We start from the raw sequence: 21,688 nt of genomic DNA on the forward strand, positions 1-21,688 counted from the left end.
AAGAACCAGAGTCTGATTGAACCAGACTGAACAGAGCAGGTGTAAAAACAGTCTCGGTAAATATTAAATTATCATTGCAAGGGAGGAATGGACTTCATCTGTATATCCACAAAGCCCCAGTTATCACATGATTATTAGACTTTACAGATCATCTCTAAACTCCAGGAAATAGACAGGACCGAATCTGGAAAAACCCTTCAGAAAATGAGGTGGTATTTTAGCATTTTGGGGCAAAAGTGTTTTCTTGGTTGTTCCTACAGTATTTTTTTGTGCTGAATCCATTTCTGCTGGATATCAAGCTGTAAAAGTTACGGTTTAGTCATAATTATTGATTAATTAGCATAATGATTGATTAATCGCCCAATATTAGAAATGTCTATAATTTTCCAATGTGTGAATATATTATAAATGGCTGTTTGGTATCATTGTAAAGGAGCATCTATGGCTTTCATTTAAGACCAAAGTTGTATCTTTCAGACAAACACAGAGGTCACATGACCTCTTTAAACCAGAAATTACACACATTTTCCCACCATTTTGTCCTAAACTCTCTAGTTGATGTGATCCCTGTAGGATCAAGGGACATCAGGGACCCAAAAACCAACAACTGCAATACTTCATAGACTCATAGAAGTCAGCGGCTCAGGCCAGTTCACCTCCATTCATTCTTTGGACCAGTTGGTCAGAAAGATCCAACTTTGGGCTCCAATGAAAGCCATGGATCCTCCTTTACAATGAGACCGTAACTTTTACAGCTTGACATCCAGCAGAAATGGATTCAGCACAAAAAATACTAGAGGAACAACCAAGAAAACACTTTTTTTACCCCAACATGCCTCCAGCGTTCCAGAAGTTACAGCTCTGTCTAGGAGAGAAAGACTAGATTTTGGAAACCATTTACCAATAATAATTTAAAGCTGAATAGAGAAGATGACATTTCAAATCATGTTTTGCATTTACTTATGATGCCATAGATGTATTTTATGTTTCTTTGTTGGGTTTGACAGCCTTCCTATCCTCCTGTTACACGTCCAAACTAAAGCTCCAGTGGTTCTACAGCTCTTTGGGCTCTTCAGTGGTTCTACAGCTCTTTGGGTTCTCCGTAGTCGTTGTACATGACGGTGAGCGTCTGCTCGTCACAGGCCCGGTGGACGTCCTGGCCCATGTTGGACCAGTTGAGTCCGAAGGCCTTGGTGTCGGTGTAGCGGCAGGACAGGAACTTGAGGGACATCCGGCGGAGGCCGATCTTTGGCTCCTGGAGAAGACCTTTACACCACAGAGAGAGCTCGTCCAGCTGGGAGAGGATGAGGCCGGCCTTCCTGTTGGGACAGAGACAAGAAATCAGTCAAATGTGTTTCAACACAGCCATGAAGTCGTCAGAAGTCAGAGAGTCAAGTGTAAAGGAGACAAAGACAAGAAACAGATAAAGCTGCAACAATCATATGATTAATCGAACAGTAATCGATTATTAAATTAATCGTCAACTATTTTGATAATCCAATAATTGGTTTGAGCAGGAAAAAAAAGATTCAAAATCACATTTTATGTTGGACTAAAGGACTAAAAAAGATACAAAATGACCAAAAAAAGACACAAAATAACTAAAAAAGACACAAAATTACCAAAAAAAGACACAAAATGAAAAACTAAACAAAACTAATAAAAACTAAACTGAAACTAATAAAAACTAAACTAAAACTAAGCATTTTTAAAAAATCTTATTAAAACTAGCACACTCTAAACTCTAAAAACTCATTACAACTAACTGAATTTGAAAAATCACACCGAAATTAAAACGAAAACTAACTGGATGGATGGATGGAAGGATGGTTGATGGATGGTTGATGGATGGATGGTTGATGGGTGGATGGATGGATGGATGATGGGTGGATGGATGGATGGATGGATGGTTGATGGATGGATGGATGGATGGATGGATGGAAGGATTGATGGATGGATGGTTGATGGATGGATGGTTGATGGGTGGATGGATGGATGGATGGATGGATGGATGGTTGATGGGTGGATGGATGGATGGGTGGATGGATGGATGGATGATGGATGGATGGATGGAAGGATTGATGGATGGTTGATGGATGGATGGATGGATGGATGGATGGTTGATGGATGGATGTATGGTTGATGGGTGGATGGATGGATGGATGGATGGTTGATGGGTGGATGGATGGATGGATGGATGGATGGATGGATAGATGGATGGATGGATGGATGGATGGATGGATGGATGGATGGATGGATGGATGATGGATGGATGGATGGATGGATGGTTGGATGGATGATGGATGGATGGATGGATGGATGGATGGATGGATGGTTGGATGGATGGATGGATGGATGGATGGATGGATGGATGATGGATGATGGATGGATGGATGGATGGATGGATGGTTGGATGGATGGATGATGGATGGGTGGATGGATGGATGGATGTTTGATGGATGGATGGATGGATGGATGGTTGATGGGTGGATGGATGGATGGATGGATGGATGGATGGATGGATGGATTGATGGATGGATGGCTACAGCATACTGATTTCTGTTCATACTCTAAAGACACTCAGAGATCTCCACAGAGGCCAAAGACCCGATCAATGTTAATGAAAATAACTCCAACCAGGATTCAGATCCACTCCAACCTGTAACGGGTTCTTCCTCGGCCACAGAATCTAAAGCCTGTTTCATGATAATAATAACTAATAAATCAGTCCGGCTGATGGTTTGGTTGATTTGGTTCCATATCAGCACATTCAGCAAGTTTCCCAGCAGAAGTTACTGTATTAACTGAGCTTGAACTCTGATGAATTTATGGAACCAAACCAACTGAAATGAGTCAGACTAACCATAATAATTCTGTCATATTTGGTAAACTGACTTTATGGAAGCGGGCCCGAGCCAGCAGTTGTTCCTGTAATCCTTCTGACAAGACAAACACACAAAACCAGAATCAATCATCACCTCCTGGGCAGAGCAAAACACAAACCTCCCCCAGAGCCTCGACAACCCTAACTCCCAAAAAAGTTGTATAAATGTTAATAAAAACAGAATGCATCAAATTCAGAATGTACATTTTACAAAAACAAAAGTTAATCTTGATGTTTCTACATAATTATAATAATAATAAATAAACAATCTAATAGAAAAAGACAGCTTGGCTTGTGTAACACGCTTAGAAAAAAATCCAAATTCTTAGACATAGGCCTATTTATTTTTTATTTTTTTAAAGTAACACAATAGTTACTTTACTTACCTGGTAACTAGTTACTTTTATAGTGGAGTAATTCAGTTACTTTTGGGAGAAGTAACTAGTAACTATAACTAATTACTTTGAGTCACATTGAGTCTCTCCATCAGCTTCCCTCTAAAGTTCTGGCTTGAAACTCCGTACCAGACTTTTTTTTTTATGATATTTGGCAAAGTAAAACTGGAGATAATGTCAAATATATTTAGTATAAAATATAGAACTAGATATTATCCTCATTTTACCTGTTATATGTTTTATTTGCAACCTTTATTCATTTTTGCAACATGTACATTTCTGTGTGTGAAACATAATTTTCAAGATCAGATTTTATGTTTTCTTTTGTTTCTTTTGGGTTCAAAATTTTGATAAAGTAAGTCAAAGTTAAACATGAATAATCAGGACATAAACGTGAGGTAATGCTGAAAACACTGATACCAACATGGCATTCCGAGGGTTAAAAGTGCCCAACACTGCTAATAATAACAAAACGTCCCAACTTTTATGGAATTAGGGTTGTACAATGGTGGTAATATTTGATATCACAGCTAGCGGGCAGGCACCATCCTTCAGACTCATCAGACTGTCTACAGTTCATAAATCACAATGACATCACTGAGGGAGCAAACCTAACACCATCTGAGTGAGTAAACCCAACACCGTCTGAGTGAGTAAACCTAACACCATCTGAGTGAGTAAACCCAACACCATCTGAGTGAGTAAACCTAACACCATCTGAGTGAGTAAACCTAACACCATCTGAGTGAGTAAACCTAACACCATCTGAGTGAGTAAACCCAACACCATCTGAGTGAATAAACCTAACACCATCTGAGTGAGTAAACCTAACACCATCTGAGTGAGTAAACCTAACACCATCTGAGTGAATAAACCCAACACCATCTGAGTGAGTAAACCTAACACCATCTGAGTGAGTAAACCCAACACCATCTGAGTGAATAAACCTAACACCATCTGAGTGAGTAAACCCAACACCGTCTGAGTGAGTAAACCTAAAACCATCTGAGTGAGTAAACCCAACACCATCTGAGTGAGTAAACCTAACACCATCTGAGTGAGTAAACCTAAAACCATCTGAGTGAGTAAACCCAACACCATCTGAGTGAGTAAACCTAACACCATCTGAGTGAGTAAACCTAACACCATCTGAGTGAGTAAACCCAGCACCATCTGAGTGAGTAAACCTAACACCATCTGAGTGAATAAACCTAACACCATCTGAGTGAATTAACCTAACACCATCCAAGGTGCCTGGTTACTGACACATTCCCACTCTGACCCAAAGCACACAGCTGAAGCCCTGTGGAAGTCCACCAGTGGAAAAGAGGAATGAATGAAGGAGTGAATGTAGTAAAGAGCTGCTGCTGTGGAGGGAAACAGGCGGAGTGGACGGCCCTTTGGCCAAACCCCACCAGCTGAAAAATCACGGCCATTAGTAACACGATGCACATAAATACATCTCAGAGTGACACTGAGTGCAATAAATAATCATTAAGCCTCATGCAGCCTGTTTGGCCCTGCTGGTGAAATCCTGTCAAGTGTTTGTCTAAAGTCAGAAAATGGCAGCAGGAGCAGATTTCAGTCATTCCACACACACTTTCTCCTCATTCTTCAGCCAAACCAGCACTCTGTCGCCGAGCTGCCAAGCCACAAGTCTGCTGGACGAACCAGAGCCACCAGAGCCCCGGCACATTATCCTGATGAACTGGTGACACATGGGAGCACCCGGCTGCTCTACGGACCCGTTAGAGGGATTAATGAGGCTGCCCATAGAAGGAACAAAGAGCTCTTGTCTGTTTTCAAGTGTTTTTACCTCCAATTCTCTACGTTTTCACATGCAGAGCATTTTTAGCAAATTACGCATTTCACAGATCCCGGCTGCAGACGTTTGGTTTCCTTCCTGAACGAAGCTTGGAATAGTGTTGGATTTTTTATTAGTTTTAGGTTTAATTTCGTTGTGATTTTTTTGTTTTCAAATTCAGTTAGTTTTAATGAGTTTTTAGAGTGAGTTTGCTAGTTTAAATTCATTTTTATTTCTTGGAAAATGCTTAGTTTTAGTTTAGTTTTTATTAGTTTTAGTTTAGTTTTTTTTAGTTGTAGTTGTTTTGTAATGGGGTATTTGTTGGGTGCCAGATTCAGTAAGGTCACAATAAATGTTTCCTTTTTGTCATTTTTTTCTTGTAAATTTGTCACTTTTTCCCCATAAATGTCACTTTTTCTCTTTAAATTTGACAATTTTTCTCTTTAAATTTGTCACTTTGTAATCATAAATTCGTCACTTTTTTCTTGTAAATTTGTGACTTTTTTCTTGTAAATTTGACAATGTTTTTCTTTAAATTTGTCACTTTTTTCTTGAAAATGTGTGACTTTTTTCTTGTAAATTTGTCACTTTTTTTTTCTCATAAATGGATAGTGATCCGAAATCACCCCCCCCCCCCCCCCCCCCCCCCCCACTTTCAGCGATAAACATCGTCGGTAAAACAGGATTAATGTTCCGTTAGTTAGATTATTTACATTGCAGCACATAGAGAGTCCGGCTGCTAAGGTGTGCAAGGTCTACACGAATGTCAGCATTTTCGACGTTGTGCCGAGCTCCAAGTTCTGACTTTCAACTTCAGACTTTCAGTGTAAATTAAACACACCATAAATAAAAGTTTAAATCATGTAATAGACTTTTTACCAATAATGTAATAAAGTATAACACCAAGCAGCACCTTTAGATTTCAAGAAGCTGTTGAATGCATTCGTGTGTCATGGATACCTCGTTGGTGAAAAACGGATGAACGGGTCAAAAGTTACTAAACATTCAACTTTGACCTGTTGGTGGCGCTAGAGCTCTGGAGCTAGAGTTGGTACACAGTATCACCACTTGAACCCAAGTAATGGGTGGTCTGCTGTTAAATTATTACAATATTGGGGAATTATTACATTATCAGGACTTGCGAAACGAAGGCTAACCTGATAATGTAATAACCTCCATTAATGTAATACTTTATTACATTATTGGTAAAACGTGTATTACATTATTGGGAAATGCACTTAATTACATTATGGGGAAGTTATTACATTATCAGGTTTTATTACATTTTCAATGGACTCAAGTGCAGATTTTTATTACATTATCGGGGTTATTACATTATCGTGAATTTATTACATGATCAGGTTCTACAGGGCTAAGACACGGCTGTAGTTTCCAGACTGTGTGGAGGTTCGAAATTAAATTTGAGTGTGCAGGCAGTATGGGTATACCCAGACTACTTTACATAATGACTGCAGTGAGACTCTGTAGGACAGAATACTACGTCACTAGAAGTGACTCTGGCCGCTACAGTGCAGAAGAGGACAGTCCCGGCTGTAAATATGGGTCCTATGGAGCTGCTGAGGGTGTTTTTAAGGGGACAGTCTCTATAAGCTGCAGTCGTCTGGAGTTGTGATCTTAAAGTTGGCTCTGACCAACAACCTGTAACAACAGAGAGTGTGTGGTCTCCTGCAGTATTTCATCTCCTGTCTTCTTCATATAGCACATCACCATATTTCCTGCTATGTCTTCATGTTATTTCTGGAAAATGGACATATTCTGTATGCAATAATAGGCCACAATTCCTTTTAAACAGGCAAAACACTTGAAGTCAAACATATTTCTGCGTTATTTTTGGCATTCCTCTCCAATTTGCAAACCATTTTACACATGAGAAGCAACATCCTCTTCCTATTACCGGCTAATATTAGTGCTTTGCATATGTTATTGAATTGTTTTTGGAATCAGAGTGGATTTTGAATGTTATATGTGCATATGGAGGCTCAGCAGGACAGCGTCCCCTTTTCAAATGCACACACTGTAAAAAAAAAAAAGGTGTCTAAAACCAGATCAAACAGTAAATCTGAGGGAAATGATCTTGCTGCATGGACAGATAATTTACCTTGACAAGATTTATTAAATTAAGATTATTAAATCTAGAAATAAGCATGTTGAACACTTAAAATAAGAAATTAACTCTTAAATTTTGTGTCTATTTTTTGGTCAATTTGTGTCTTTTTATTGGTTATTATACTTCTTGTTTGGACATTATATGTCTTTTCTGGTAGTTTTATGTCTATTTTTTGGTAAATTTGTCTTTTTTGGTCATTATACGTCTTTTTTTGATAGTTTTGTATCTATTTTTTGGTCATTGCACATCTTTTTTGTTGATTTTGTGTCTTTTTATAGGTTATTATACATCTTTTTTGGTTATTATACGTCTTTTTTGGTTGTTTTGTGTCTATTTTCTGGTCATTTCACATCTTTTTTGTTAATTTCGTGTCTTTTTATTGGTTATTATATGTCTTTTTTGGTCATTTTACGTCTTTTGGTCAGTTTGTTGTTCTAAATCTAAAGTTTTTTTTTTTATCTTGGTAAGAACCAAATAATCATCAGGTCACTCTGCTCGGGCCAGTTCATCACTGCTGGCAGCTTTACTTTATCTGGTTTTAAGAGTTCATTTCTTATTTTAAGTGTTCAACATGCTTATTTCTAGATTTAATAATCTTAATTTAATAAATCTTGTCAAGGTAAATTATCTGTCCATGCAGCAAGATCATTTCCCTCAGATTTACTGTTTGATCTGGTTTTTAAACCCTTTTTGCAGAAAGCAGCAACTTCTGCAGCTACAGTTTTGTTTTCATCTCTGGAAACTGCAGAAAGAAAGAAATACCACTTCTAGTGATGTCAGTTCTGTCTGCGTGTGCTGGTACTGCCATACTGTCATTCATATCATTTTTCTCAAACCTCTTTATGTTCCCAATATTTTGCCACAGATTTCAGCGGTTTGAGGAAATCGAGCTATTTATTTGCTTTCAATAAAGAAAAAGAATGTGGTTTGTTATGCTTTCATTTCTAAGGAAAGCAGAGGAACGTCTCACAGGTTCCAAACAGCAACGGTTGTCAGCATAAAGCCCTGAGCAGCATGTATAGAGTGGAAAACCGTCTCCCAGATACACCCGGAGCCCCTCCACAACACCACCAACCTCTGGTGTCTGCTTTAACTCTGATCACACATTCAGAGGAGTTATTTAACAATCTAAACATTATGCATGATGATCAGGATATCAAATGGCTTTATTGGTAATATATATGAGAAGAAATTGTATTAAATGTTAACTTTCTGTGCTAGAAAATGTACTCTCTTAAACTGGATAACAGATAAAGCTCCTCTAGACCAGTGATTCCCAACCTTTGTCTTGAGGCACCCACATTTTTACCATTGTAAACTTTGGCAACCCCCCCGTTGTCCATTGCTTCTATGAAGCCGAACTCAATGTGACTTTCATGGTAGCCTCTCTTTGTCTTTTTGAGATATTCAGCATCTCGTCTACCTCATGCTGACGCCATTTTTCCATTAGCTCTGTGTTTCTGTTGTTAGGTGAGGTTACCTCTAAGTGAGGTTACCGCTAGGTGAGGTTACCTCTAGGTGAGGTTACCACTGGGTGAGGTTACCGCTAGGTGAGGTTACCGCTAGGTGAGGTTACCTCTAGGTGAGGTTACCGCTAGGTGAGGTTACCTCTAGGTGAGATTACCGCTAGGTGAGGTTACCTCTAGCTGAGGTTACCGCTAGGTGAGGTTACCTCTAGGTGAGGTTACCGCTAGGTGAGGTTACCGCTAGGTGAGGTTACCTCTAGGTGAGATTACCGCTAGGTGAGGTTACCTCTAGCTGAGGTTACCGCTAGGTGAGGTTACCACTAGGTGAGGTTACAGCTAGGTGAGGTTACCGATAGGTGAGGTTACCACTAGGTGAGGTTACCTCTAGGTGAGGTTGCCGCTAGGTGAGGTTACCTCTAGGTGAGGTTACCCTAGGTGAGGTTACCTCTAGGTGAGGTTACCTCTAGGTGAGGTTGCCGCTAGGTGAGGTTACCTCTAGGTGAGGTTACCCTAGGTGAGGTTACCGCTAGGTGAGGTTACCCTAGGTGAGGTTACCTCTAGGTGAGGTTACCGCTAGATGAGGTTACCGCTAGGTGAGGTTACCGCTAGGTGAGGTTACCGCTAGGTGAGATTACCGCTAGGTGAGGTTACCGCTAGGTGAGGTTACCGCTAGGTGAGATTACCGCTAGGTGAGGTTACCACTAGGTGAGGTTACCGCTAGGTGAGGTTACCGCTAGGTGGGGTTATCGCTAGGTGAGGTTACCGCTAGGTGGGGTTACCGCTAGGTGAGGTTACCTCTAGGTGAGGTTACCGCTAGGTGAGATTACCGCTAGGTGAGGTTACCGCTAGGTGAGGTTACCGCTAGGTGAGATTACCGCTAGGTGAGGTTACCACTAGGTGAGGTTACCGCTAGGTGAGGTTACCGCTAGGTGAGGTTACCGCTAGGTGAGGTTACCGCTAGGTGGGGTTACCGCTAGGTGAGATTACCGCTAGGTGAGGTTACCACTAGGTGAGGTTACCGCTAGGTGAGGTTACCGCTAGGTGAGGTTACCGCTAGGTGAGGTTACCGCTAGGTGGGGTTACCGCTAGGTGAGGTTACCTCTAGGTGAGATTACCGCTAGGTGAGGTTACCGCTAGGTGAGGTTACCGCTAGGTGGGGTTACCGCTAGGTGAGGTTACCGCTAGGTGAGGTTACCTCTAGGTGAGGTTACCGCTAGATGAGGTTACCGCTAGGTGAGGTTACCTCTAGGTGAGGTTACCGCTAGGTGAGGTTACCTCTAGGTGAGGTTACCGCTAGGTGAGGTTACCTCTAGGTGAGGTTACCGCTAGATGAGGTTACCGCTAGGTGAGGTTACCACTAGGTGAGGTTACCGCTAGATGAGGTTACCTCTAGGTGAGGTTACCGCTAGGTGAGGTTACCTCTAGGTGAGGTTACCGCTAGATGAGGTTACCGCTAGGTGAGGTTACCACTAGGTGAGGTTACCGCTAGATGAGGTTACCGCTAGGTGAGGTTACCTGTGTATACAGCAGGAGGGATGTTACACATGTCCTTATTCTCACGATATATATCTTTATTTTTAAACTTTTCTATAGTGATCTTTTTATTTGGATAAATTAATAAACGTTTGATGTAGCCCTTATTTAGTTGTTTTTGTCCCACTAATGAAATAAATGCTGACTCATCTATATTTAACACATTAGATTTATTACATGGATTTATTCTCTCTATATAGCATCTTATAAAGAACACGACGTCTCTCCATCCCCTCAGAACATCTTTCTGTTTTCTGGTTATTACTTATTGCTAAAAACATTTAAGTGGAACCAGACAGAGCGGTAGCTTGGACCTCTCCGTGAGGGCAGATGATACTTTATTAATTGTTAAATAAACTGATAACAGTGTATACTGATGCTGATAATAATGGGATGTAAATATTTCTGTTCACTATTGAGTAACACAGAAAGCAATAAATCAGATCTGGACGAACAGCTGAAAGGAACTTCTACTTTGACTTTTTATAGTTGAGAGAAGGACAAAAATACACCAGTTAAAGAGCAAAGCAAACAGTCTGCTGTGATTATGATTATGATTTCCTGAGAGAAATTCCAACCATAACAATGCTTATTATCGCAAGCACTGCCCTGATTAGAGAGACTGTCATGTAAAAACAGAGAGAAAACAGAAAAAAATCAAGTATTGTTCAGTTCATCAAAGGGCACAGAGTCTAACCAGGACAGTGTCAGGGTTTTCTTTCAGCTCAGCCAAAACACGTCGCGTTGAGAAGCCGAGAGGCGAGCCGAGGGGTGCTCCCCCGGCGATGACAAGGCCTGGCCCCGGGGAGAGACTCGGCCTCGCCGTGAGTTCATGGTTTCAGTTAAAACGTCACGCCATGTTGCATGAAAAAGGCAACAAAAATGTCGTCCGCGGCGTGCCAAAGAGTCTCGTCATGGAGATTTGATACGTTTCTAAAAACAGCAGATCTGAATATCTGCTGCCACAAGAAAGATAAAGCCACATTTCTTCATTCATTTGTTTCCAGATATTGCTTACTTGGCTGATAGAGTTTACATTGAGTCAGAGATCTTCTTATCTCTATTTTGACTAACTAATGAAAATCTGATTCAACCTTCATTGTTTGTGACAGCGAAGCAGAAGAATTCTCTCCAGAAAACATTCAGCTGATTTAGGAAGATGAGACTGTGTGTGTGTGTCTGTGGTCTACATCTACAGTAGTTGGTGTGTGTGTGTGTGTGTGTGTGTGTGTGTGTGTTCTTGTACTTCCTACATAGTGAGGACCAGAACGCGTTTTTAACCAACAGAGTGAGGACATTTTTGCAAAGTGGGGACATTTTGGCCGGTCCTCACTTCTTTAAAGGCTTTTTTGAGATATCAGACTTTGTTTTAAGGGTTAAAGGTTACATGATGATGATAATTAACTGAAACTGTATTGTGTGGTTACAAAACTAACTAAAATTATAGTGAAAATGTCCTTCGTTTTCATCTTTGTCAACTTTTTTCATACATAATGAAGATGGATCAGACAAAGGAAATAAAGGAAACATTTACTGTGACCTCTTTTAATCTCCCACCCAACAAATACCCCATTACAAAAAACTACAACTAATAAAAACTAAACTAAAACTAAAGCATAAAAAAAAAAAACTGAACTAAAACTAGCAAACTCACTCTAAAAACTCATTAAAACTAACTGCATTTGAAAACAAAAATTCACAATGAATAAAACTAAAACTAATGAAAAATCAAAAAAAACGTATAACTTTGATAGGGAATTTACTGTTACAATGAGGGTCCTCACGAAGATAGAAGTACAAGAATGTGTGTGTGTGTGTGTGTGTGTGTGTGCCCTGTTGTTTACTGTTCACAGGACCACAGATTGTTTGGTGGGAGAGGTATATTCCTTCTCAAGTGGCCAAAGAAATGAGGATTTAAGAGCAAACATGAGGGACTTGAAGACGGCTGTTCTGGTCTCTGGTGTCTCACAGTTTGCTGTCGTGGATGTTATATAAATGTATAAATGTCTCCTGTGGAGCTTTGTGTCTATGAGTGGGGCAACCTCCGGGCTTGAAAAGTAAAGACAATAGGGCTGTTTCCTCTAGAGTCCACTCCCTGGAATGAGGCGGGGCTCACTCGCCAAAACGTCCCTAATTTGTATGTTGTGTATGGACTCTTAATTTTACTGAACAAGTGTTGCGTCATGTCTTGTGATACATGTTTGCCAGTGTCTATGATTGTATATGTGTTGTGACTGTATTGACTGTTGTTGTTTTTGTTTTGTTGATGATCTGGGAGAATGGACAATTTGATTTAATGTTTGGACTCCAGGAAGAATAGCTATGCTAATGTGCTGGTGCTAATGGAGATCCAATAAATAAATAAAATAAAATAAATAAATAACAATACTTGTGTACATTCCACCCAAGGCAACTGCTGAAGTTCCATCTGTGTTCTACATGACCTCGTTGCTAGGATACAGACTAAACACTCAGAAGCATTCTTGATAATATCAGGGGACTTCAATCATGTTTCCCTCTCCTCTCACCTGACTGGATTTGTTAATTGTCCCACCAGAGAAAATAAAACCCTTGATCTGCTGTATGCTAATGTCAAAGAAGCCTACAGAGCTGCTGCCTTGCCCCCAATAGGACGATCGGACCACAACTTAGTTCTTCTGGAGACTTGTTACAAACTCTGTGTGTGGAGGCAGTCTGCAACTAAACTCACAGTCAGGAAATGGACACCAGAGGCTACTGAGGCTCTAAAGGACTGCTTTGAATGTACAGACTGGAATGTGTTGCTGGAAACAGAGGAGAACAGTATGGACATTGACAGACAGGTTGCTTGCTTTACTGATTACATCAACTTCTGTCGAGATACGGTCATACCCACTAGGACTGTACACTGTTTCCACAATAACAAACCTTGGATTACTAGTGATTTAAAGGCAATCCTCAATGAGAAGAAGTCAGCTTTTAGAGATGGTGACAAAGCACGGCTCAAACTAGTACAACATAAGTTGAAGAAGAGTTTAAAGATGGCAAAGGTGGAATACAAGAAGAAACTGGAGAGAAATCTACAGAACAGCAACATCTGTGAAATGTGGAGAGGAATCAACACCATCTCTGGTTACAACAACAAGAAAAGACAGCCAGTGGGATAAATGAAGTAATTTTGATTTGATTTTGATCGATAATAATATGAAAAAAGTGTAGGAAAAATGTTATCCAGCCTGATGATACTGTGACCAACAAACTATTGGCTTAGAAACTTGTTTAAGGTTTTAACCTTTATCCTTTATCGACCATAACATTTATTCATACTAAGACACAAATACAAAGATCAGACTCCACTTCTGAATCAGCCTTTGTTCCCCTGAATGACAATGATCAAACTGATCTGAGGTGCGACTGCAGAACTGAGCCAACATCAACACTGGACGCTTAAACAGTCACAAACTTTGCATGATCATTATTTTGGTTTGCTAAAAGGGACATCAGTAGTATTTCTGTCCTGGCAAACACTTATCTGCTCCAATTGTTTTTTTCCCCGATGGTGGAATAACGTCAGAGAAACAAAGTGTTTGGCGCCGCGGGAAGTCGTCAGCCCACTTAGACTCCCAGCGGTGGAGCTGTGGGGACCTTTAGCTCCGCCTTCTGCTGCTTTGGTAACAATAGACAGCACCTAGCTTCACATTAAGAGCCTTTCCTCACACCACACCACATATACAGGAACATCTAATGTTCATTTGATGACTTGGCTAAACACAACATGTTGATACTTCCTCCCCGTGTTGCCAGGCCTCACCTCGAATGCACTTCTTTCCTGCTTTTCCAGCTCTGAGGTGCCTTTATTAACATTAATCACCCCTCCCTTTAACTAAATTGGGGGGCTGTTAATCTAAGTGTATTTTAATGGAACACTTCAGAAGCAACTCCCTCAATTACATCAACTCTTTCCAGCATGGTCCCTATTAAAAACAACCTTTCATTTAGGGAGGGGAGGCCACAGACACAGAGAATTAAGGGAGCCTTGCTTAATCAGTTTCACCTGCCAGAGTGAAAGCCTGCACCACAGACGGCTGTTTATAAGTATATTTTACATCGGACACATGGCTCTGTTTATGAAACATTAAGCTACAATTTTACATTACGGGTAATTATCCGTAGTTGTGGGCTAAACGGCCTGGTGATGTCACACAGGTTAACTCTATGTAGTCTCTATGAGAATCATCCTGCCTGTATTCACCACTAAAACATGTTTAAATACCATGTTGGTATATTTTTTCACCTATATGACCTGATAATAATAATAGATGTATTATTCTGACTTACTGGATCAACATTTAGAACCAAAAAGAAACAAAGAAAAACCAACATAAATGTGATCTTGTGATTGTGTGTGATCCTGTCATCAACTCTGGTTTTTATTCTAGTGGGACTCCATTGATTTGGCTCTGGTGTGTTTAATGTAACCATTTTGGTCATTTTGTGTCTTTTTTAGTCATTTAGTGTCTTTTTGTGTCTTTTTTGGTCATTTTGTGTCTTTTTTGGTCATTTTGTGTCTGTTTGTGTCTTTTTTGGTCATTTTGTGTCTCTTTCAGTCATTTTGTGTCTTTTTTAGTCCTTTAGTCCAACATAAAATGTGATTTTGAATATTTTTTTTTACCTTCAAAACACTATCATGCTCAATATTTATATATATTATATAATTTCAAATGTGTCAAATGTGACCAAAGGTGTCAAATCTACCATATAAGAGGGTTCCATCCAGTTCTATCATTTGATACTAAATCTATTTGAGCTTGTCTCCAGTTTTACTTGGTATATCATCATCAAACTGAAACTGGCCTCATGGAGTTTACAGCCAGAACTTTAGAGGTAAATGTACAGTAGGGCTCCACGCTGCTTTGTTTCCTAGTCTGGATGTCATGAAGAAGTCTGGATTTGGAGCTTCTGGAGGCTCCAGAGGGTTAAATATCACTCGGCTACCCAGTCAGTTTGAATGAATTTCCCCCGTAACTATAATTCACACAAACAACCGCCTACAATCAAATAAAGCACTTTGGAAGCTGGGAGCAAAACATCTGCCCACCTTTGAGAATGAAAACAAGATTTGGAGGTGCCAAGCTGTGAATGGGCTGATCCCATGGAGGTTTGTCTGTACGATGTTTATAATTGTGCTGGAAAAAAGGCGTTTTGGAACAAATTACAGCAGCGCTGATGGCGTTGTGCAGGGTTGCATTAACATTTGTAGCATGCAGAGAAGTGTGTCGATCTGGGAGTGAAAGTTCTCCTGTTGGTTTTCTGTGTGTGGGGCTTTACATAGGAAACAGGTGTTTGTCATGCGTCATACACTGCTGGCTACAACGCTTTGAGAAGAGAGTCTGGCTGCAGACCTGCACTGTGAGGCCAGGAAGTTGATTTGAAGCCTTTCAAAATAAAAGCGAGTCTTACTGGGGATTCACACCGGGCGCGTTACAGCAGCAGCACGTCAGCTTAGCGAGCCGGCCGTATACACGCGAGATAACGAGATCACACGATAATCCTGACCATACGGGAGACCACAAGATCCCGTGATAAACTCTAAACTCTATTTATACAGTCTATGGATAAACTGTGTGTATAAAGTAAACAACAACAACAACAACCAAGAGCTTACTTTGCTTCTCTGAGGTGAAAGATATGTTGATCTGACCATCTATCCTTATAAAAACAATATGTTATGTCATAAATGATTGTATGATGTTCCACTTCAACAATCAGTCTCTTGTCGTCCGTGTCGCCGATCCTCTGAGACCCTTTGATTGATTGATTGATTGATTGATTGATTGATTGATTGATTGATTGATTGATTGCCGATCTGGTGCCCCGGTCATAACATAATGTTGATGTGAAGTAGTTTTAGGCTGCATGAACTGCGTATTGTGTTTTATTTTGAAAGGGGCGGAAGTGTTTTACGCTGATTCTGAGTCAGACTTCCTGTCTGGCGATCTGCTCTGTTGAGATTCATGCGATTTGGCAGCGTCTCGCGGAGAAATAGAAGTCCTCCCTAATGCTCGCGGAGAGACGCTGACATGACGCTGCAGCAACGTGCCCGGTGGAAATCAGGCTTTACAGTGAAGGTCTGCAGCCAGACTCTCTTTGTTTTGTTTTAATTTTGATATTTCTTGCGTTTTTTTTCAGCTTATCCAGTTGTTGACGTGTGGGAGAGGTGGCGAGTCGTGTGCCTGGCGGCTTTCTCCATAGATGACATAGAAGATCTCTATCTATTCGGAACAGTGATGACAGGGCTTTTGCTGATTGGATGAGGCTTTGCTCTGGTTTATCTGAATACACAGTAAATGGTGACAGCTGTCCAAAGCCCCATAAGGCTGCCGAGATGATTGATACGATGGACAGAGCTGTCAGAACTCAGACTGTGGTCACAAACGGCACCGTGGATAAAATCTTGGAGCGACTGACGGCCCTGGAAAAGCGGCTGGATCGATCCGGAGACCAGCAGGGACATTATCGAGAGGATGAGTAGCAGTATGGGGCGGCTGTGGCTCAGTTGGTAGAGCGGCCACCTACTGGACGGAGGGTTGGTGGTTCGATCCCCGACCATGGCAGCCTACATGTCCAAGTATCCTTGAGCAAGATACTGAACCCCAAACTGCTCCTGATGCTGCGTTCATCGGTGTCTAAATGAATTCCCAATGGTGGCAGGTTGGACCGTTTAGGGTAGCCTCTGCCACCAGTATGAATGTGTGTGTCATTTACCATTTACCAGAAAATCGCTGCCACTTTCGCCTACAGCCCAAACTCCACTCTTATCTGGCCTCCACCTAACAGCTCCTGGCTTTTTAACTTTGCATGAGTTTTGTGATCCTCTGTGTCTTTTATTCATTTTACTACTTTCAACTACGACTTTTATTCATTTTACTATGTTTATTTGTTTGATTGTATTGTTTTATTTATGGCATCATTTTAGATTTATACACTTATTATTTATTGCTGATTGTTATATGAATATGTATGTTTTATTGTTGATTCTATGTACAGCCCTTTGGAGACATTTTGGTTGTTTAAATGTGCTTTACAAATAAATCTGAGACCAGCGCCTCAAACGGCTGCAGGACCGGATGGATGATCACTAGTGGAGCCTCTATGTGATCTTAGTCCAATCCAAATCTGTCCTTTGTTTAATTTTTATGGACTGCAAACAGCTGAACAGAGTCTGGTTTCCCACAGATTTGGACTTGCTGGTGACTGTTTGGTTTGTGAAGTCGCGTGAGCTCTAATTGTGCTGTAAAGTAACGTGGCGTTCACACCAAAACCAAACCAAGACAAGATGCCAACTTCTCTCCAACTAGCAGCCAGCAGGCCGAACGGTGGCTGCTCAGAGTTCAGGGAGACAGACTGCAAATTATGTACACACACACACACACACACACACACACACACACACACCCACACACACACACACACACACACACTGTGATTTCAGAGGCTGATTACAGCGACCACAGTCAACACATTGTTAAATGTCTCATTCTTCTGGTATTCTGTCAAAGTGAGTCAGGCAGAAGGCTGAAGGCCGTCCCGACGATTCTTTGAATCTTTGTATCTTTGTATCTTTGTATCTTGGTGGTTCTTTTGGATAAATACCAATTAAGTTGATGATCAATTTACTGAAAGGAATTCATATTCCAGAAAAAAAAAAATGGGGGCACTTCTGAAGGGGATTATGACGATGATTATTGAGACATCTTTCCTTCTTTTTTTTACATTTTACACTTTATTTTATTTATCCTATCCTATTTTTAATTATTTTATCTTATTGCATCTTACTGTTCTATTGTTTACTACATCTCTTTGTATTGTGTTATCTATTTATTGTTTTTGCAGCACTTTGGAAACCTTGTGTTTGCTAAAATTGTGCTTTATAAATAAAGTGGATTGGATTGCTTATAAAACTCTGAGGCCACATTTATATAAATACGCCGTCGAGTGCCATTATAACTATGTCAAACCTGTTATATGGGCGGCAGTGTAGGGAGAAGGATAAAGCCATCAGCCAATCAGAATCCTCAGAATCAGGGTGAATGAGTCAGTCTGTAGTGTAAAGCGCTTTGAGTGGTCGCAAAGCGATTAGAAAAGCGCTGTGCAGGTCCAATCGTTTTCCATGCTAAAAACGGGGTTTTCGTGTAAATGAGAGGCCAAACCGCATGGAAATATCTGCGTTTTCCCTTAGTGTAAACGGGTCCTGAGACTGGAACAGTTTTTTTTATGGCAGATAAAGTAAAAAAGGTGAGCGTACCTGGGTCCGAGCTCGTCCTCACACCTCCAGGTGAACTCTCCGAAGCTCTCGTAGCGCTGGTTGTAGTGGTAGAGGACGCGGTGCAGCGTGGGAGCTCCCAGCTCCATCAGAGTGTTGTAGGCCGTCTGCTGCTCCTTCCCACTGGTGTAACCGTTGAACAGGTTGTAGATCTTATCGGCTATTTCTACAAGAAGGACAACACAACCACAGGTCACCACCACAGACTGTCATTTTTTGTCTCTTTTTTAGTTATTTTGTGTCTTTTTTGGTCATTTTGTGTCTTTTTTTTGTCATTTTTTGTCTCTTTTTTTGTTATTTTGTGTCATTTTTTGGTCTATTTGTGTCATTTTTTAGTCATTTTGTGTCTTTTAGTGTCTTTTTGGGTCATTTTGTGACTTTTTCCCCCAGTTTTTGCAGTGTGGGTCTGAAATTCAAAGCTTAAAGCAGCAAATCCTCACTCGGGAAGTTGGAACTAGAGAATTTTTAACAATTAAAAAAAACCTTATTGGATTATCAAAAGAATTGCTTTTTTCTTTCGATTGACCAATAAATCAGTTGAAGTTCTAAGGACACAGTTATGACCTGATGTCTTAAACTGTGGCAGAACTTTTATCTCCAATAAATACTCCACCACAGCAGAACTTCTGCAGAACAAAAGGGCAAAAATAACGACATCTCCATTAGTGGAAATGTGAAGCTGTGTCCTCGTTCTCTCTCTACTTTGCATCGGAGATGAATAAGGCAGATGTCATGAGATATCTTTACATTTAAATATGCAACTAATGGGACATTTTTTATTCATCAGGTTAAATTACTTATTTGCCTGTCCTGGTGAACTCAACCAATAAAATCTGTTTAAAAAAGAGACATATTGGATTTCACACCATTCATGTATTTCCAGGCATTAAAATAACAGTAAAGTATCACAATACACTGGACAATTTAACCCTGTGGAGTCACTAAAGCTCCAAATAATCCAGACTTGTTGCCTCCATCAGACTAGAAAACAAAGCAGCGTGGAGCCCTACTGTACATTTACCTCTAAAGTTCTGGCTGTAAACTCCATGAGGCCAGTTTCAGTTTGATGATGATATACCAAGTAAAACTGGAGACAAGCTCAAATAGATTTAGTATCAAATGATAGAACTGGATGGAACCCTCTTATATGGTAGATTTGACACCTTTGGTCACATTTGACACATTTACAATTCTTTATTGAGCATGATAGTGTTTTGAAAGTTAAAAAAAAGATTCAAAATCACATTTTATGTTGGACTAAAGGACTAAAAAAAACACAAAATGACCAAAAAAAGACACAAAATGACTAAAAAAAGACACAAAATGACCAAAATTGTTCCGCTTTTTTACGTGGTGTATACAGGCAGGATGAAAAATATAAAAAAACGGACAAAATAGCCCAAAACTCCATAGAGTTAAATCAGCATGATCGGAAGTAACAACGTTATAACTATAAATCCCTGGTTGGTATAGAGAGTGGCAACACAGGTCAACTTTCAAGCCTTTTTATTTTTGACTATATGGAACAACAATTTATTTATGGCAAATATCCTGATGGAATAGTAGTTTAGAGTGTGAATAAAGAGTGATATTCCAGAGAGGAAAGCTATCTGTGAGCCGCTCTATGAACTGATCTGTAACATCTGTTCTGTGGAACAGACAGAGAAAACGTCTGTCCTTTGACTCAGCTACACTTATCTTATATCATCAGCATCAACAAATACTATCTCCACAATTTCATTTCTCACTGACTATATTCCTTTGATCCAATAAACCTATTTAACCCTTTGATGCCCAACATATAAACACCTTCTAATGCACAACATGGGTCAAAAATCACCTTGTGCATTAGAAGAGCAGTGATAAAAAAAAGGGTTTTTATTCATAAAGTAAGAAATAAAAACAAAAAGTTATTATGTATGATGATCAAAAACAATTTATTGGAGGAAAACCTGTAATACTGAATGATGAAATTATTTTTTTGCAAAGATATAGAATATAAAAACTTAAGGGTCACTTTAGATCAGGGGGTCTCAAACTGGCGGCCCGCGGGCCAATTGTGGCCCTCGTGACGATATTTTGTGGCCCCCACCTTGATATGAAAGTTTAATGTGAGTTTTATATAAATGGCACTTTACCGTGTTGTGTGTGGAAGGTCCCTTTTTGGTAATTTTGTCTTTTTTTGGTAATTTTGTGTCTTTTTTAAAAATAATTGTGTGTCTGTTTTGGTAATTTTTTGTCTTTCTTTTTGTTATTTTGTGTCTTTTTAAGTAATTAAGTTTTTTTCTGTCATTTTGTGTCTTTTTGGTCATTATGTGTCTTTTTTTTTGGTAATTTTGTGTCTTTTTTTGGTAATTTTGTGTCTTTTTTAAATTAAATTTGTGTCTTTTTTAAGTAATTTGTTTTTTTCTGTCATTTTGTGTCTTTTTTTGTTGATTTTGTGTCTTTTTTTGGTAATTTTGTGTCTTTTTTGGTCATTTTGTGTCTTTTTTTGGTCATTTTGTGTCTTTTTTTTGGTCATTTTGACACTGCCTCCAGCGGCCCCCAGGTAATTTGACCTTTAGACCCCTGTTTTAGAGCCATCACACAAAGCCTGCATAATATAAATGTAGGGCCTTCCCAACAATCCCCTGCAGCAGGGTTGGAACATGAATTTCCCTGTAATTTTCCCTGTAATTTTTCCTGTAATTTCCCAGCTTGGGATAAATAAAGTATATCTATCTATAACCTGTCTCTGTGATCATGGTGAAGATGATTCTCCTCTCTGACTCTCTCCTCACCTTGAGCTTTGACGTCGTCCACAGTGGGACACGGGGTTTTGATGGTGACCTCACTGGGACTGGACCTCCTCCCAGTGTTGTCTACGGCCCACAGCCGGAACCTGCAACCACAAACACAGGAGAGTTATTCTACAAGCTGCTTCTGATGGGGAGCATTCAATTATTCTCTGTAAAACCTCACAGTCCTGGAGATCTCCAGCAATCATTTACATTCATCCTTTATTTATTATCTCCAGGAATCATTGAGGGCAACCCTCATTTAAAGTGATGTCAAGAGTTCAGAGAAAACACAAAACAGAGTTCAGAGAAAACACATGCAAAAACATTAACTGTTGCAGTGAAAGGCAGAGTTATTGGTTATAATTGTTTAGTTATTGGTTATCATAGTTTAGTTGT

The 21,688-nt window shown here is 40.0% G+C and overlaps 1 protein-coding gene across 4 annotated transcripts in view; it reads right to left on the reverse strand.

Annotated features, from left to right (window-relative positions):
• Positions 1-634: 634 nt before the first annotated feature.
• astn1 (astrotactin 1) overlaps positions 635-21,688 on the reverse strand; it is a 679,871-nt gene continuing 658,817 nt past the window's right edge. For all 4 annotated transcript variants that reach the window (XM_059344320.1, XM_059344318.1, XM_059344319.1 and 1 more), the window contains exons 22-24: positions 21,293-21,393; positions 18,495-18,678; positions 635-1,319 (exon numbers count right to left, since the gene is read on the reverse strand). In XM_059344320.1, coding sequence (XP_059200303.1) covers positions 1,082-1,319; positions 18,495-18,678; positions 21,293-21,393 — 523 coding nt within the window. In that variant the 3' untranslated portion in view covers positions 635-1,081. The remainder of the gene's footprint in view (positions 1,320-18,494; positions 18,679-21,292; positions 21,394-21,688) is intronic.

This window comes from Centropristis striata, chromosome 11 (genome assembly GCF_030273125.1).
Source record: "Centropristis striata isolate RG_2023a ecotype Rhode Island chromosome 11, C.striata_1.0, whole genome shotgun sequence".
NCBI lineage: Eukaryota > Metazoa > Chordata > Actinopteri > Perciformes > Serranidae > Centropristis > Centropristis striata.